The sequence below is a fragment of the Cyprinus carpio genome, chromosome A24, assembly GCF_018340385.1.
Source record: "Cyprinus carpio isolate SPL01 chromosome A24, ASM1834038v1, whole genome shotgun sequence".
NCBI classification, from domain to species: domain Eukaryota; kingdom Metazoa; phylum Chordata; class Actinopteri; order Cypriniformes; family Cyprinidae; genus Cyprinus; species Cyprinus carpio.
The window spans coordinates 15388792-15402995 of NC_056595.1; the positions used below are offsets into that span (position 1 = coordinate 15388792).

A 14204-nucleotide genomic window follows, 5' to 3' on the forward strand; every position below is an offset into this window, starting at 1 on the left:
ATATATATATATATATAAAATTAAATGTATAAAATGAATATATATGTAAATATATATGAGAATTGTTCATTATTGATACCAAATTAATTAAAAAAAAATTACTGAAATGAACCATATTAAAAACTGTTAACACTAAAATATATTTTGAAAGCAACATTAATTGCAAATATTTAATTGCATTATAGTAGATGTTTTATCAGTTTTTTGATGCATTTAATGGTGTGAAATGGCAATCAAAAATGCCTCATTTTTTAAATGTGTAAAATTAAAACCATAAAAATATCAAACATTAGTTTTACATACAAAAATCTGTCTAATTGTTATTTATTAAAATTAACAAAATTTTAAACCATTACTTAAAATATCTAGGGTATTAATTATAAATAAATAAACATATAAAACAAACACTCCCAGGGGTTCAACTGACAAGAAAAGGTTGGGAACCCTTGCTATATAGTATGTAAAACTAGTAGTGTCTCCCAAAGGATGTGAGATGCAGTCAGTGTGTTGGATGAGTTCAGGTGGTGATGAGATTTAAAGATTTAAAGAGATATTTGATTGACAGGATGGGATGAGTGGACAGAGACTACTGGACAGCTGCTGGTGATAGACAGATGTTACTCTGTAATTTCGAGCCCTCTTCCTTAGAAATCCTGATGAGGCACTCTAGAGAAAACTAGTGTTTTACCCATTAATAAGGCCTCATTTAGACTCCAGACTTCCTCTATTTTGGATGTGCTGTACATTTTTCTATGTCATTCCCTGACAGATATCAGAAGTAAAAGTATTTCATGATCCAAGATAAATGTTATTTTCTGTAGGTCTTTGTGCTGGGAACTGAAGAGTGTACATGTTCTCACAAACACATACATTTATAGAAAAGACTACTGTACAAGGGCACACACAGACACACATACACACACTGCAGCTTTGTTGTGTTCTCAGGTTCCTGTGAAAAGGATCTTATCACATTTATATTTAGAGTAGAGAGAAAGGCCCCTTTGGTGTTACATATCACAGATCACATTCTCCATTCATAGAGAAATCTCTCTCTCACACACACTCACACTCACACACTCACACTCTCACACACACTCACACTCTCACACACACAAGTGAGTGAGACATTAAGCCCAACTGCTGTGACATGACAGGTCACCTTATCTGTTCAATGGCAGTGTAGCAACAAGGCAGTTGTGTCCTAAACAGCATAAGGCAATGTGGTCTCTCTCTCTCAAACACACACACACATAATAAAAAGCATACGGACATACACACACACACACACACAGAGAGAGAGAGAAAGACACACACACACACACACACAGAGAGAGAGAACAGAATTACTATATAATTACTTTATATTATAGAATTATATACAGTATACACACACACACACACACACAACCATTCAAAAGTTTAGATTTTAAAGTATTCAGCAAGGATGCATTAAATTGATCTAGAGTGAAAGTACGGACATTAATGTTTTAAATAATATATAAATATTTTTAACTTTTAAATATGTTTAGATTTTAAAGTATATATATATATATCTATATATATATATATATATATATATATAAATATAGATTAGATTTTATAAAAGCAAAAGTATTGATCAGCAATGGCATCTTTTTGCTTTGTTTTTATTCCAAATGTCCTCAGAAATTTCAAACATATTCTATCCTAAGTGTTCAAAGTATGGATAATAATAATGTTTCACTATATAAGATAAGACTTTATAAAGGAATGGTTCACTTAATAGTTCCTTTCTTGCCATAAAAGTTAACAGAAACCACATAAAGACTTTATAAAGGAATGGTTTATTTGGAATATAAGTCATATCAACTACAATTATGGTATTTGTTTTTGGAGTCACTATAGCTGCATGAACTTCAAAATGATCATCTTTTGCATTTCACAGACAAAATAACCTCATACGAGTATGGATCGACAGCAAACTATGAGAAAATACTAATAGAATTTACATTTTAGTGCGAGCTATCCTTTTAAAAGACAGAAACAGCCCCATACTTATAAAGCAAACAAACATGTGGATACCTGTGTGATACCTGGCCCCTAAATAGAGTGCGTGACAGAGAGATTTCAATCACATGCCAGCCGTCTTGTGCATGTGCTGACCTCTATGTGCTATGTATAGCATTTGTATTACACAAAGAGAACAGAAAAGAGGAGCACAAACTGTGTGTGTATGATTAATGATGATTACAGAGAGTGTGTTTGTGTAAGTCATGTAATGCAGGCAGTGTGACAGCAAATGTGGAACGCAGCCTATCAGAAAGATCAGACAGACAGCAGTGTGTGTGTGTGTATGTGTGTGTATGTATGTCTGGGAAAGTAAGAACAAATATGTGTGAGCCATGGAAAGAATATGTGCAACAAAGGAAGGAGGCAAAGAAAATGTCTGGGTAAGAATGCCTCAGTGTGTGTTACAAGGACACCAGCTGTCTGAATGGGATCGTGTGTGTGTGTGTGTGTGTGTGTGTGTGTGTGTCACAGCAGAGTGACAGATGGAACTTGTCACAGAGTCTGAGTCAAAAGCCATCATGTTTACCCAGGAGGCTGTGCTGGCAGAATTTGTTTTGACGAGATTGAGCGCCAAAAGGAGATCGTGTTACTCCTCATCCGATACACACACTTATGCTTGAACACACTCTAATGCACACACTGTTCCTGTAAATTTGGGAGCCGCTGACAGACGAAGGAGGAGTTGTGTGACAGGAGAGACAGAGAAAATCGACCAATCATACCATCAACAACGATGAACGTATCTGTGCATTATATAGACGACAGACATGGAGGAGTGTGATGTGTTGGCCCAACTGTGTGTTACACAAAACGACAGCTGTCACACACTCTCTCTCATTCACAAACTCACACACTCCATATCTTCCACACAGACACGCACAGCTGTGTCATTAGGCTCACCTCAGCAGTGTCTGAGGTATTGTGGGTTATTTTAAGAGCTTGGTAAGATAAGAAAGAATTCCTTTGGAGATTTTAACCGAAATGAAAGCTGCCCATCTCCTCAAATATCAATCTTTACTATGCTTTTTTACTAGCTGCATAAAATATACAAATAGAAGGCCATTCAATAAATCCAATAATGTGGCTGGACAACTTTTAAAAGCGCAATATTGATTACTACAAATGGCGGCCTATTAGAGGCAGAACAAAAACAACACTATCATTTATTAATTGCCATCCATTGCAACCGCAAAAACTTGTTGCCAGGTTGTAGGCTTCAGATTGAACCAATTAGTTGCATGAATTTTCACACCGAGCATGAATTTTCGGCATATTTTTTTTTTACATCAAAAAAAAAGACAAAAAAAAAGCGACATGGCAGGTAATTATTGATAAAATAAGAATAGTTAATACACACTTATAAAACAGATCCATTTCTGGATGCTGATTGGTCAATATGTAGCACAATTTTTAAATTGTAATAGTATTTTGCAGTATTATTTTAACTTTTTTTTTTGCTTGTTTTACTGTATTTTTGATCAAACAAATGCAGCCTTGGTGAACATAAAGGACAACTTTTTAAAAAACATTAAAAAAAATCTTTCAAAGCCCAAACTTAATGGTTGGGTACACAAGTAAATCTATCTTAATAGATATACATAAAACATTACATTTTCTTTGAGATTTTTTAGTTCACTAAAATATATAACTATAATGTAACTCCATATTCATGAGCATACTGTTGCTGAAAACAATGGAATACGATGCAAAACATTACTGACAGAAGTGTATTTTTCAACATGTTCTGACTATTGCTAAGGGTCACAATGTTATAGCATCTTATATCGATACAACCTTTTTTAATCACATGCAACATTCAGCACTCGTGCAAACTCATGCTTCTCATCTGAAAACAGATCTAGGGGGGTTAATATAAGCAATTTGATGCTACTGAGGGGCAACAATACCCTTTAGCCATAAGTATATTTACAATATAGCATGGCCTCTTAAAGTCTCCAACAACAACAACAATCCAACCCATCTGAACATACTGTTTTCATTTCACAAACAGAATAACTGGAAACAAAATAAGCCCAAAATCTGGCAACAGTGTTACAAACCGTTATCAATGTGAAATGTGTTTATATGTGTGTGATGCTCTGCTGTCTGGCCGACTGTTTTCAGAGATCGGAGACTTTAAGAGCTCCCTATTATGACTTTTTTGTCTGGAAGTAATTAACCTTGTGTGTGTGTGTGAGAGAGAAAAATAGAGAAGCTGACGAAGTAGAGAATAGTTGAGAAATAAGGAAAACATTATCAAAGAGACGCAATAAAATTGATAGCCATTATAATTCACCTTTTAAAACTGGAATGATGAAGTATTTGCTAAAGCATTTTTTCTTTAAAATCATCCTAGAGAACAGAAACATTCCTCTAACTGAAAAAACACCTGTGTGTGCTTTTCAGCTTTTTCTCATGTGCTTTTATGTCATATCATATATGTGTGTTTTGCTCATATGTGTTTCCATACGATCCATCACGCATTCATTATGTTCTCAATGATGACACCAGACACCTTAATTACCTTCACCTGTACGAGAACAAAGACACACACTTCCCTCACCTGTCCACACCCAGCGTCCTCCAGAGACAGTCTGAGAACACTTAACACACACACTCATATAAAAACACAATATGTACTCACATCCAGGGAATCTTCATTGACGATGACGAGGGACATGCCATGTGACACCAGCTTACAGGAGTAACCTGAGACACAGAGGACAGTTACAGTAGAGGCGTTACACAAAGCCACACATACACGCCCCAACAACAACTTAACCTCTTTGTATATCTGTCATTACCCACTAATGCCTGTCTTCTGTCCACTGGTTCATCTCCAGTCTCACCCAATTTATTTTGAGCCGTCTGTTTGCAGCGCCCGCCTGACTGCCTATCGGTCTGACTTTGTCCACTGGTTCATCTCCAGTGTGTGTTTTCAGTCAGTGTCTGTTTGATATTGTATTGTGTTGTTTCATTGTACTTCTTTGTCAGTCTAATTTAAAGCAGCTGCCTGTAATTTACTTTGAAATTAAAATACAAGCAAGTATTTTAGCTTAAAAATATAATGTACTATGGAGTAAAAAATAAATTTTTCATCAAGGTTTGAAATAATTAAGATTTTTTGAAATAAGGAATTAATGCTTACCAATGCTGCATTTATTTGACCAAAACTATAGTAAAAACAGTAATACTGTTAAAAATATTAAAATTTGAAATAACCACAGGGCTCCAAACAAAAACATCGAAAATTGGCTCCTATAAGAAAAAAACTTAGGAGCCAAATAATTTTTTTTAGGTTAAACGTGTTTTATTTATTTTATGATTATTATTATATATTTATTTACATTTTAACATTTCAATCACACTGTCATGTGTTTGTCTCATCTTTTCTTGACTTTATCAGCATTTTAATCCATCTTGTAGATGACCTGGGAACTAAGGTTCACTTAAAGTGGGAACTAAATGTCTTTTCCAGCTTGAAATCTACAGTCACAAAGAATTGTTCATTACACAGAGTCTGTACCAGTATCCATGGAGCATAAGCATCACTTGGCCACTGGGTGTAGCTTGGGTTCCTCCTCAGAGGCGTGTCTACGTGGTGGCCAGGGGTGGCACCGGCCCCCCCATGAAATTTGGCTGGCCACCCCAGGTGCCCACCCCCCACCAGATGTCTTGCGATAGACTTGTTTTTAGTAAATTTCTAACTGCATCTGGCAGTGGCGTATCCTGGCATGTGTAGCTGCCTAGGGCCGCTTTCTTCTTCTCTTTATACTTAATTTTAGGCGGTTTCTATAGCGTGATATTTGACAGATATTGAGAGCGCATAATGTTACGTGATCCATGTAATGCGCGGAGCACGAATCTCCACTCGCAAGTGGATTTCCTTCACTCACACAAAACTGGATGTGTGCTTTTAAATATACATTGTTATTTTATGAATTGGCTCTGCTTTTGCTCAGAGATTACGTGTATGCTCAAACGTTCTTGCATCACTGAAGACGAAGCGCTTTTTTTCTAATTCAGATGAGGAGTAGGCTTATCTTATTAAATGGAAGCAAGCTGATTATAGTCAGCCTTCTCTAATAATTATTAATAGCCTAGTTATTTTAGTTAAGTGCTTAACTTATAAATATGCATTTATTCAATTGTTTTATTAAATTTGTATTTTGTTGTTGTTGTATATAGTTTTGCAATAAAAGCGTATTAACCAGGTTCCAGAAATAATCACTGAGGGTGCTTCTAAAATTAGTGAGGGTGCTCTTGTCTTAATGCCCTTTTTCACATATTTTCTCCCGTCTATTGCTTTGGTCATCATTGTGTCAATCACTGCTACTTCGAGAGTGAATCCCACATAAATATGCAGATGTCATTCCTGAAACTTTTGCAACGTTGTGTGTGGCTGAAAAACAAAGTTCTACTTTTTAAATGGATCATTAGAAAGCTTGCAAAGAGTGCTCATTACCACTGAAAAAGCTGTCACTCTTTGTTTAGTGAGTGTATACACGATGTATTTTAACATACATCGTGCCGCAAACCATAACCCCACGCATTCACGCAATAAAAGAACACAGACCAAGATCTTGTTTAGAAGAAGCCATATTAGTAATTATTATAAACGAGGATTGTTAACGATATTGCCAATATTCATACAGCTGACAGCTTTACCTGTTCTAGTTTGTTCAAGTTGTGCACGAAATAGACGCTGTATTTTCTGCACTTTCCCTTCTTACGTCTCCGTCATTTCTCTCTCGCTGCACAGCGGAGCTGCATTTACCAGACTGTGTGCGTCAGCACTGATGTGCGGCAGAGATGAGGACTGTTTCTTTTTCCACTAAAACTTTGATGCGCATCGTCTCAGTTTAATACGTGAACATAACAAAAGATCTGATCGCAAAACAATTAGGAAGAAAGGCATAACATTCAAATTTTTAAGTTATAACATGTAAATATATACCCAGATAGCAATAACACTCGGGCTGATGCTGGCTGAAATGCGTCTCTGTCGGTTCAGTCTCGGCATCGGTGAGAAGATAATGAGCCAGAGCCGCGCCGACTCTACAAATCACTTCTGGCTGACAGACGGCTTTTTCTCTATGGGCCGATCTCGGCTGAAAGCTGCTGTACATGCGGCAGGTCTACACTCGGTGTAGTTGTGTGTATTAACCTTTGGCCCGAGTTCGTTTTATCACAGACGGGGCGCTGCTAGAATGAAGCAAATCATCCGACGGAGAAAACTTTTTTAGCGGTTAAATCCTGAGGAGCTTCGGCGGGTAGTCGCAGTGGCGGACTTAGGTCGCCAGTGGCGACCTCAGCAAAAACGTCACTCGCAAATTAATATTTATGGTCGCAAATGCGACTGTTTTAGTCGCCATTTTCTGTTGTAGTATACTTTAAAATTGTATTTATTCATCTGAGGGTAACCATTTTCTGTTGTAGTATACTTGGGTAAACTTGAATTTTCAACAGCTATTATTATTTCCTATGTAAATATGAAAAGTGTATAAAAATTACTAACAATTCAGCAGCAATAATAATTGATAATAACTGAGTACCAAATCAACATATTTGAATGATTTCTGAAGGATCATGTGACATTGAAAACTGGAGTAATGATTGCTGCAAATTCAGCTTTGCCATAACAGAAATTATATTATAATATATTATAACAGTTTTTAAATATTTTAAATTGTAACAATGTTATTTTTTCATGATATCACTGTTTTGTTTTGACAATATAAAAGCAGCCTTGGTGACTATATGAGACTTCTTTTATAACATTTTCAAACATAAAAAATCTAATTACAGACCAACAGCTTTTTCAGCACTTTGACCCACTGATGCATTATATTTGCACAGGAATAAATGTTGAATATTAACTGTGTACATCACCCTGGGTGCCGCTGTGATCGTCTGATGTCAAACACCCACAACAGCAACATCATGTTATAATCAGTTATGGACTTAGAAGGTGTTATATTGTTGACGTAACTTTGTGGTATAAATATATATATATATGTATGACACACACCAATATTGATGGCCGTCTCCTGCTTGTCTCCGGTCAGAACCCAGATCTTGATGTTGGCTTTCATGAGTGTTGCTATGGTTTCCGGGACTCCTGCTTGCAGTCGGTCTTCTATTGCAGTGGCACCCAGCAACAGCAAGTTCTGCGTTTGACAAAAATAAAGAGAAGAAGATGAGAGAGAGAAAAATATATAATTTAAACTATAAAAATGGTAACCTCCCCACATACAGTTCATTTGGACCATATTAATTTTACCAAATTTATAAATATTATATAGTATTTTTTTTTGATATAAATTTTTAGTTTATTTTTTTTAGTAATTAATCTTTTTTGTTTATATGTATTATTAAATAAACTAAAATTACAGATTTTATTGCATTTCCTGAATTTCAAATCATTTTAATTCATTCTTCAATACATTTAAATTTTTACATTATCACTTTATTTACAATTCTGCATCCTGTTCGCTAACATAAGAAAATAATTTGCATTATGATGTTACTTTACACATGGTCTTTACACATGACTTGAGTGCCTCCTTTAATGCAAGTCTATGTGATTTTTAAACTTGTTTTAATCTCCACAGTCTGCTTCCTTAGAAACGTAACAGCATACCCTTAACATTGTACGATTTGAAGTATCATTCATGATACTGAAAAACCCCAAACCATAGCTGGAAAACACTACTACACTAAATACAGCCACACACAGAAATTCAGTAAATACAGGAAACCTGAACATATTCCACACCTTCTCTTCTCCATCTTTTACCATGTCTTATCCAATTCTTTTTAATTTCTCTTTCTCTGTGTGAGAGTATGTGTATGTGGAGGAGTATTGGTGTATTTATGTGTGTGCAGATGTAACACAGTAGTGTTGTTGACTCTGGTTTTATGGGGCTCTTGGCAGACTGGTGCAGGTTATTATCCTCGCTGTGGTAAACCAACCCCTCCTCAGACTACTAATCTGGGCCAGAGCCCTGAAAAGCACACAAAACCCAACAAACTGGATTTTCACTGCTCCAAATAACAGCGTCTGTGTCCTGAGGCTCAGATCTCTGATCAGTAGACTCAAAGTTTTGCAGTACTGTGTCATCCAGTCTGATGGGAAGGCAGTGAGAGTATAGCTTGTAGCAGTTAATGAGAGAACAACAGAGCAAGAACTTCTGCACCATCGGAGTTCACGACTGTGAAAATGTAATGTTACAATGCCACCTGTTGACCAGTCAAACCACTGCATCTGGAGCACAGCCATGTACAAAAGATGCATTCAGCATCAGATCAGAATCAATCCTGCAATAACAAGCTCGAGAATTTAAAGTTGCAGACGATTGTGCGCTTAGAATAAACAGACATTATTGTCCACTAGTGTGGACACTAAAATAGTTATAATACTTGGTGTGAACCTTTAGGGTTTGTTCAGGTACAGTATTTCCATTCACACACACACACACAAAATATACAATAATATATACATAAATAACAGATATTAAAAATATTAGGTACCTTCTCTATAAGTTCGTAGCATTCCTCCAGTTTCTGCGCCCTGTCCTTTAGCACAGTGCTGATACGATTGTACTCCTTCAGCCATTCCTGATACGCCCCCTCCTCAAGATCCACATACGCAAAACAAAGCGTCCGCAGCCCTGCACGTGCAAACAAACACAAACCAAAGCTAATCCAGAGAGAAGATAAAATGTTAAACCTTCAAACAATGAGAAGCTTGAGAAATTCTTCACCTTCTGTGGCAAACTGCTCCAGATGGGCCACGGTCAGGTCCTTATACTGTGACGTCTCATTCAGACGCTCAAAAATCATATTGTCCTGTGATACATACACAACATCACTATATTACAATGGCTTGTGCCATATATTCATAATATATTACAAAAATAATATTACAACAACAACAAAAAAAAATTATTTCACAATATTACTATTTTTACTGTGTTTGATCAAATACACGCAGTCCTGGAGAGCATAAGAGACTTCTTCTCACAGACCCAAACTTTTAAATGGTCATTTACATTCTGTCTCTATGCTAATTATGTGGTTTAACACACACCGCTCCCTTGCAATAAAGTCGAAGTTTTCCTGTAGGTGTTCTGACGATCACTGACATCCTTTTGCGATTGCTGCAAGAAAGACAGACATTGAAACACAACATACAGAGTATTTGTGATGCTGTGACTGAGTATGTGTGAAGGTGTAAGAGCTCACAGGTTCCTACCTGGAGAATTCCAGTACATTAAGAAGCTCATATGTCTGCTCTGTTCCTCTCTGAGAAACAAACACAAGAAATGCATGCATTAAATAGGAACCATACAAAGAGTTTTGGTTCATTATTAATGGCAAGAAAACACACACTAACCGCCTCTATGATGACTGAATGTGGCGTTCGTGCAGTAAAAACAAATCCTAGACTTTTGGCACCTTTAACCAGAGCTCCTTCATCTGAAAGCACAAGATTATGGAAACATCAGTTAAAAGTCCCCAAGGCTAAAAGAATTCCAGTAAACACAGTACTTCTGTAAATGTTAAAATAACTGTTTTCTATTTTTACATTTATTTTAAAATGTAATTTATTCATGTAGTGCAAAGCTGAATATTCAGCGTCACATGATCCTTCAGAAATTATTCTAAAATTCTGATCTGGTGCTCAAGAAACATTTCATCAATGTTGAAACAGTTTTTTTGTGGAAACTGTGATGCATTTTTTCCAGGATACTTTGATGAACAGAAAGTTTAAAAAGACTTTTACTGAAATAAATGTTTTTTGTAACATTGTTTATTTAATGCATCCTTATTGAATTTTTAGAAGTAGTATGTGCATATATAAAAAAATATAAGTACATTTATATTAATATTTATATGAAACATTATGATTAATTGATATTAGTAATTTTCTTTACACAAATTTAAAATAAATATCTAATATTTTTATATAATTTTTTACAAAAAATGACACAGCTAAACTTGAAAGACAAAAAGGAATGGAAGACGTGAAATGTTTTTTTGTATTGTTTTTAGGTTTATCCCCTGCCTGGCAATCACAGCATTATGACATATAACATATGAATTGTTCATTTTTAATTATTTTTGTGTGTTTTTCAATATATCATTTTTTAATTATATGAAAACTGTTTTAAGTGTGACAATTAACTGGCTAACTACTAAATCAAACTGAGGGAGCAGCTTCAAATATTCAGAAACCATAAAGAAAGTTTTGGTACCTGGTGAGGAAGCCTGGAAGATAATTTGGTTTCCTTCTCGCTCAGGAACAACAGTATGACAAACAGCCATCATGGTCAAAAACTCACAAATCTGTGGGGATGTGGGCTATAGAGAAGGAAAAAGGGCATATTTGAACCATTAACATACATAACAATCGACAAGAAACTGTGTTTTAATCTCCAAGGTATGAAAAAGAACAGCTAAAATGATCTTATATGATTTTTTTCTTTTGTTTTTTATGGGTGAGGGATGGTTAATCTAAGTGGGTTTATTTCTTGTTTGTGGAGGGTGAGTGAGGTGAATGAAAAAAAAAAATAATTATTAATGTTATTTTCTTAGACCTGCATAATATTCACTAGGGTACAGGACAGAGATAGAATCAGTGGTATCTGACCTGAAGTCCTCCATGGATCGATCGCACTCCAGGTCTGGGAAATGCCTGCAGACAGCATTATAGATCAGTGGCCACTCACACAAATATAAACAAAAAGTAACAGATCAATGCACGCTAATAGAGCCAGAACGATGCAAAGCACAAAGATAATGTGAGTGTATTGATGTATGAAAACAAAGGAACACTACAATTACCCATATGTAATTCCAGCTATCGTGCACTTCTTAAAATGCATGATGTTGCAGGTGAGAGTGCCGGTCTTATCTGAAAATAGATATTTTACCTAAAAAAGAAAAAGACAGTGAATGAGATGTATTGGAGTCGAGGTAAATAAACATTTGGAAGAGTTAATAGGAGGAGCTTTTCCTCACTTGGCCGAGTTCTTCATTCAGATTGGATGTTCGGGCCATAGCCGGAGTGTCTGTTTCAGCATAATACATCTCAGTATCCTGTAAACATGCATGACAAACAAAACACTTATTCACAATAGTTCAAAATCACAGTTCTGTGCTCATGGTTTTGGTACAGTTTGAAAAACACTATATTTTAACATTGTGATTACACAGTTGATACCAATGTAATTGGTGTTTATTATTACTTTACCCAGTTGATGAAGAGAGCCTGTGTGAATCTGACCACTTCTAGTGTGACCAGGAGGCTGATGGGAATCAGGTTGTTATAGAGGATGATGAAGGTTAGCAGATTGTACCAGAAGTTCAGGGAGATGTCACCTGGATACACAACCACATGCAAAATTATCAAAAGCATTTCTTTTTGTCTTAGTAAGTGCTATTAAGTGAAAAGGTACAATTAATATTCTAAATCCATAGTTGAAAGGGCAAAGCAGCTGTGGGTTTCACCTGCACGGGAAAGGTACCAGCAAGCCTCATCTGTGTGCTGTTGGTTCCATATGGCGGCACCGATGGAGCTGACCAGCGCCATGACCAGGAGAATCCCGAACAGAACAAGGATCTGCATGTTTGTCACGCGCTCCACATTAGAGCGCTTCAGTGGAGCTTTAGTAGAATTCTGCAGGATGACAACTTTATATCAATGCTCAACAAACACCTTGCATATACACTACTGTTCAAAATACAGTAATACATGCATTCATACATACCGACCACAAAACTTAGAATGGTAACGTAGATGCATATTACTATTTACATCTATAATGACTCCATGAATATGTTTTTATCCATAAAAGGCATTAGAAAAATGTAGCCTCAGTAATTTCAGATGATTGCACCATTAAAACCACCTGAATGGTTACCATATTTATCTCTATGGTATTTTCATAGCATTTCCTTTAAATAATACAGTACTTTATTTGCATGGTACAAATAAGAAAAAATTCAAAGCATTTTCACCCTTTACAGTTATTCAAAATAACTGTCCACATCAGTGTTATTTTACTGTTCTATATAATATAAAATGAATTTATTATTACACTATTTATTAATATTTTGAATTAGCTTTTATTTTATATTTTCAGTTTTTATTTTAATTTTAGTTTATTTTATTAACTTTATTCCGTTCCAGTCATTTTTATATTTGTTTAGCTTTAATTATTATTAATAATACATATAATACAGTAAGTAGCCAAGCCAAGGAAATATTTCTTTACATTTTGTATATTATTCTATATATTTATAATTATTTTTTTTTTGTTAACTGTAACAGCAATGGTCCACATCTAGCTTTTATGAGATCACACTTACCTGCATTAGCTTGGAATCATGTCCAGTGTAAACTACAATTCCCACAACCCACTGCGTGTTCCTGAGCTGGGCGCCTCGTAACAGCACCTGGTCCGGCCCAAGAGGAGCTGGGCTGTAATACAAGCACACGATGACTGACTGTAGTGTGTGTGTGTGAGTTATATTTCAAATTCTCATTAACAGCGAGTTGACATACTTGTGATTGTCTAAGCGCAGTGTTCCAGTGAAGTCATACAGGTGTCTGTTTGGCCCCTCGCATTCAAGACGACCAGACAAAACCATCAGTTCCTCCAGAGACTGAAAACTAGCTGTGAGAGGGAGACCCTGAAACACACATTTCACAAACAACAAGCATGTTAAACTCTTAAAACACATTAAACATAACACACAAAACGTATATGTAATACATACCTGTCGGATCTTTAGATTGGTCTCACCATCTAAGTTGGATGTTTCAGTATAGCACATCGCCTGAGGCTCACTGTAAGACAAAACAGCAGCAGATTTTGAACACAAAACAGCTGCACACAAACATATATATTTGCCTGAAACACATTCCCAAAATAACATGCATGTTATTTTTCACAGCTATAAATCACTCTACAATACAAACACATGATGACAAACCCCACGGATACACACACAAACACACTGTGTGCTGACCTGGAGGACACTATGACCATGTCAGCCGGGAGATGCTGCCCATTGGTCACCTTGACCATGTCTCCCACTGCCACCTAGTGGGCAGGTGCAGCATTGCAACAGCATGAAGAGGGAGA

General features: G+C 36.0%; 1 protein-coding gene across 1 annotated transcript in view; it reads right to left on the reverse strand.

Moving 5' to 3' along the window:
- LOC109064576 (phospholipid-transporting ATPase IB-like) overlaps positions 1–14204 on the reverse strand; it is a 55152-nt gene that overhangs the window by 22299 nt on the left and 18649 nt on the right. Inside the window, exons 9-25 of the mRNA XM_042714908.1 lie at positions 14089–14162; positions 13837–13906; positions 13622–13749; positions 13426–13537; positions 12565–12733; positions 12308–12435; positions 12076–12153; positions 11899–11987; positions 11647–11749; positions 11310–11415; positions 10448–10530; positions 10307–10356; positions 10142–10211; positions 9816–9900; positions 9583–9722; positions 8081–8219; positions 4694–4758 (exon numbers count right to left, since the gene is read on the reverse strand). Coding sequence (XP_042570842.1) covers positions 4694–4758; positions 8081–8219; positions 9583–9722; positions 9816–9900; positions 10142–10211; positions 10307–10356; positions 10448–10530; positions 11310–11415; positions 11647–11749; positions 11899–11987; positions 12076–12153; positions 12308–12435; positions 12565–12733; positions 13426–13537; positions 13622–13749; positions 13837–13906; positions 14089–14162 — 1689 coding nt within the window. The remainder of the gene's footprint in view (positions 1–4693; positions 4759–8080; positions 8220–9582; positions 9723–9815; positions 9901–10141; positions 10212–10306; positions 10357–10447; positions 10531–11309; positions 11416–11646; positions 11750–11898; positions 11988–12075; positions 12154–12307; positions 12436–12564; positions 12734–13425; positions 13538–13621; positions 13750–13836; positions 13907–14088; positions 14163–14204) is intronic.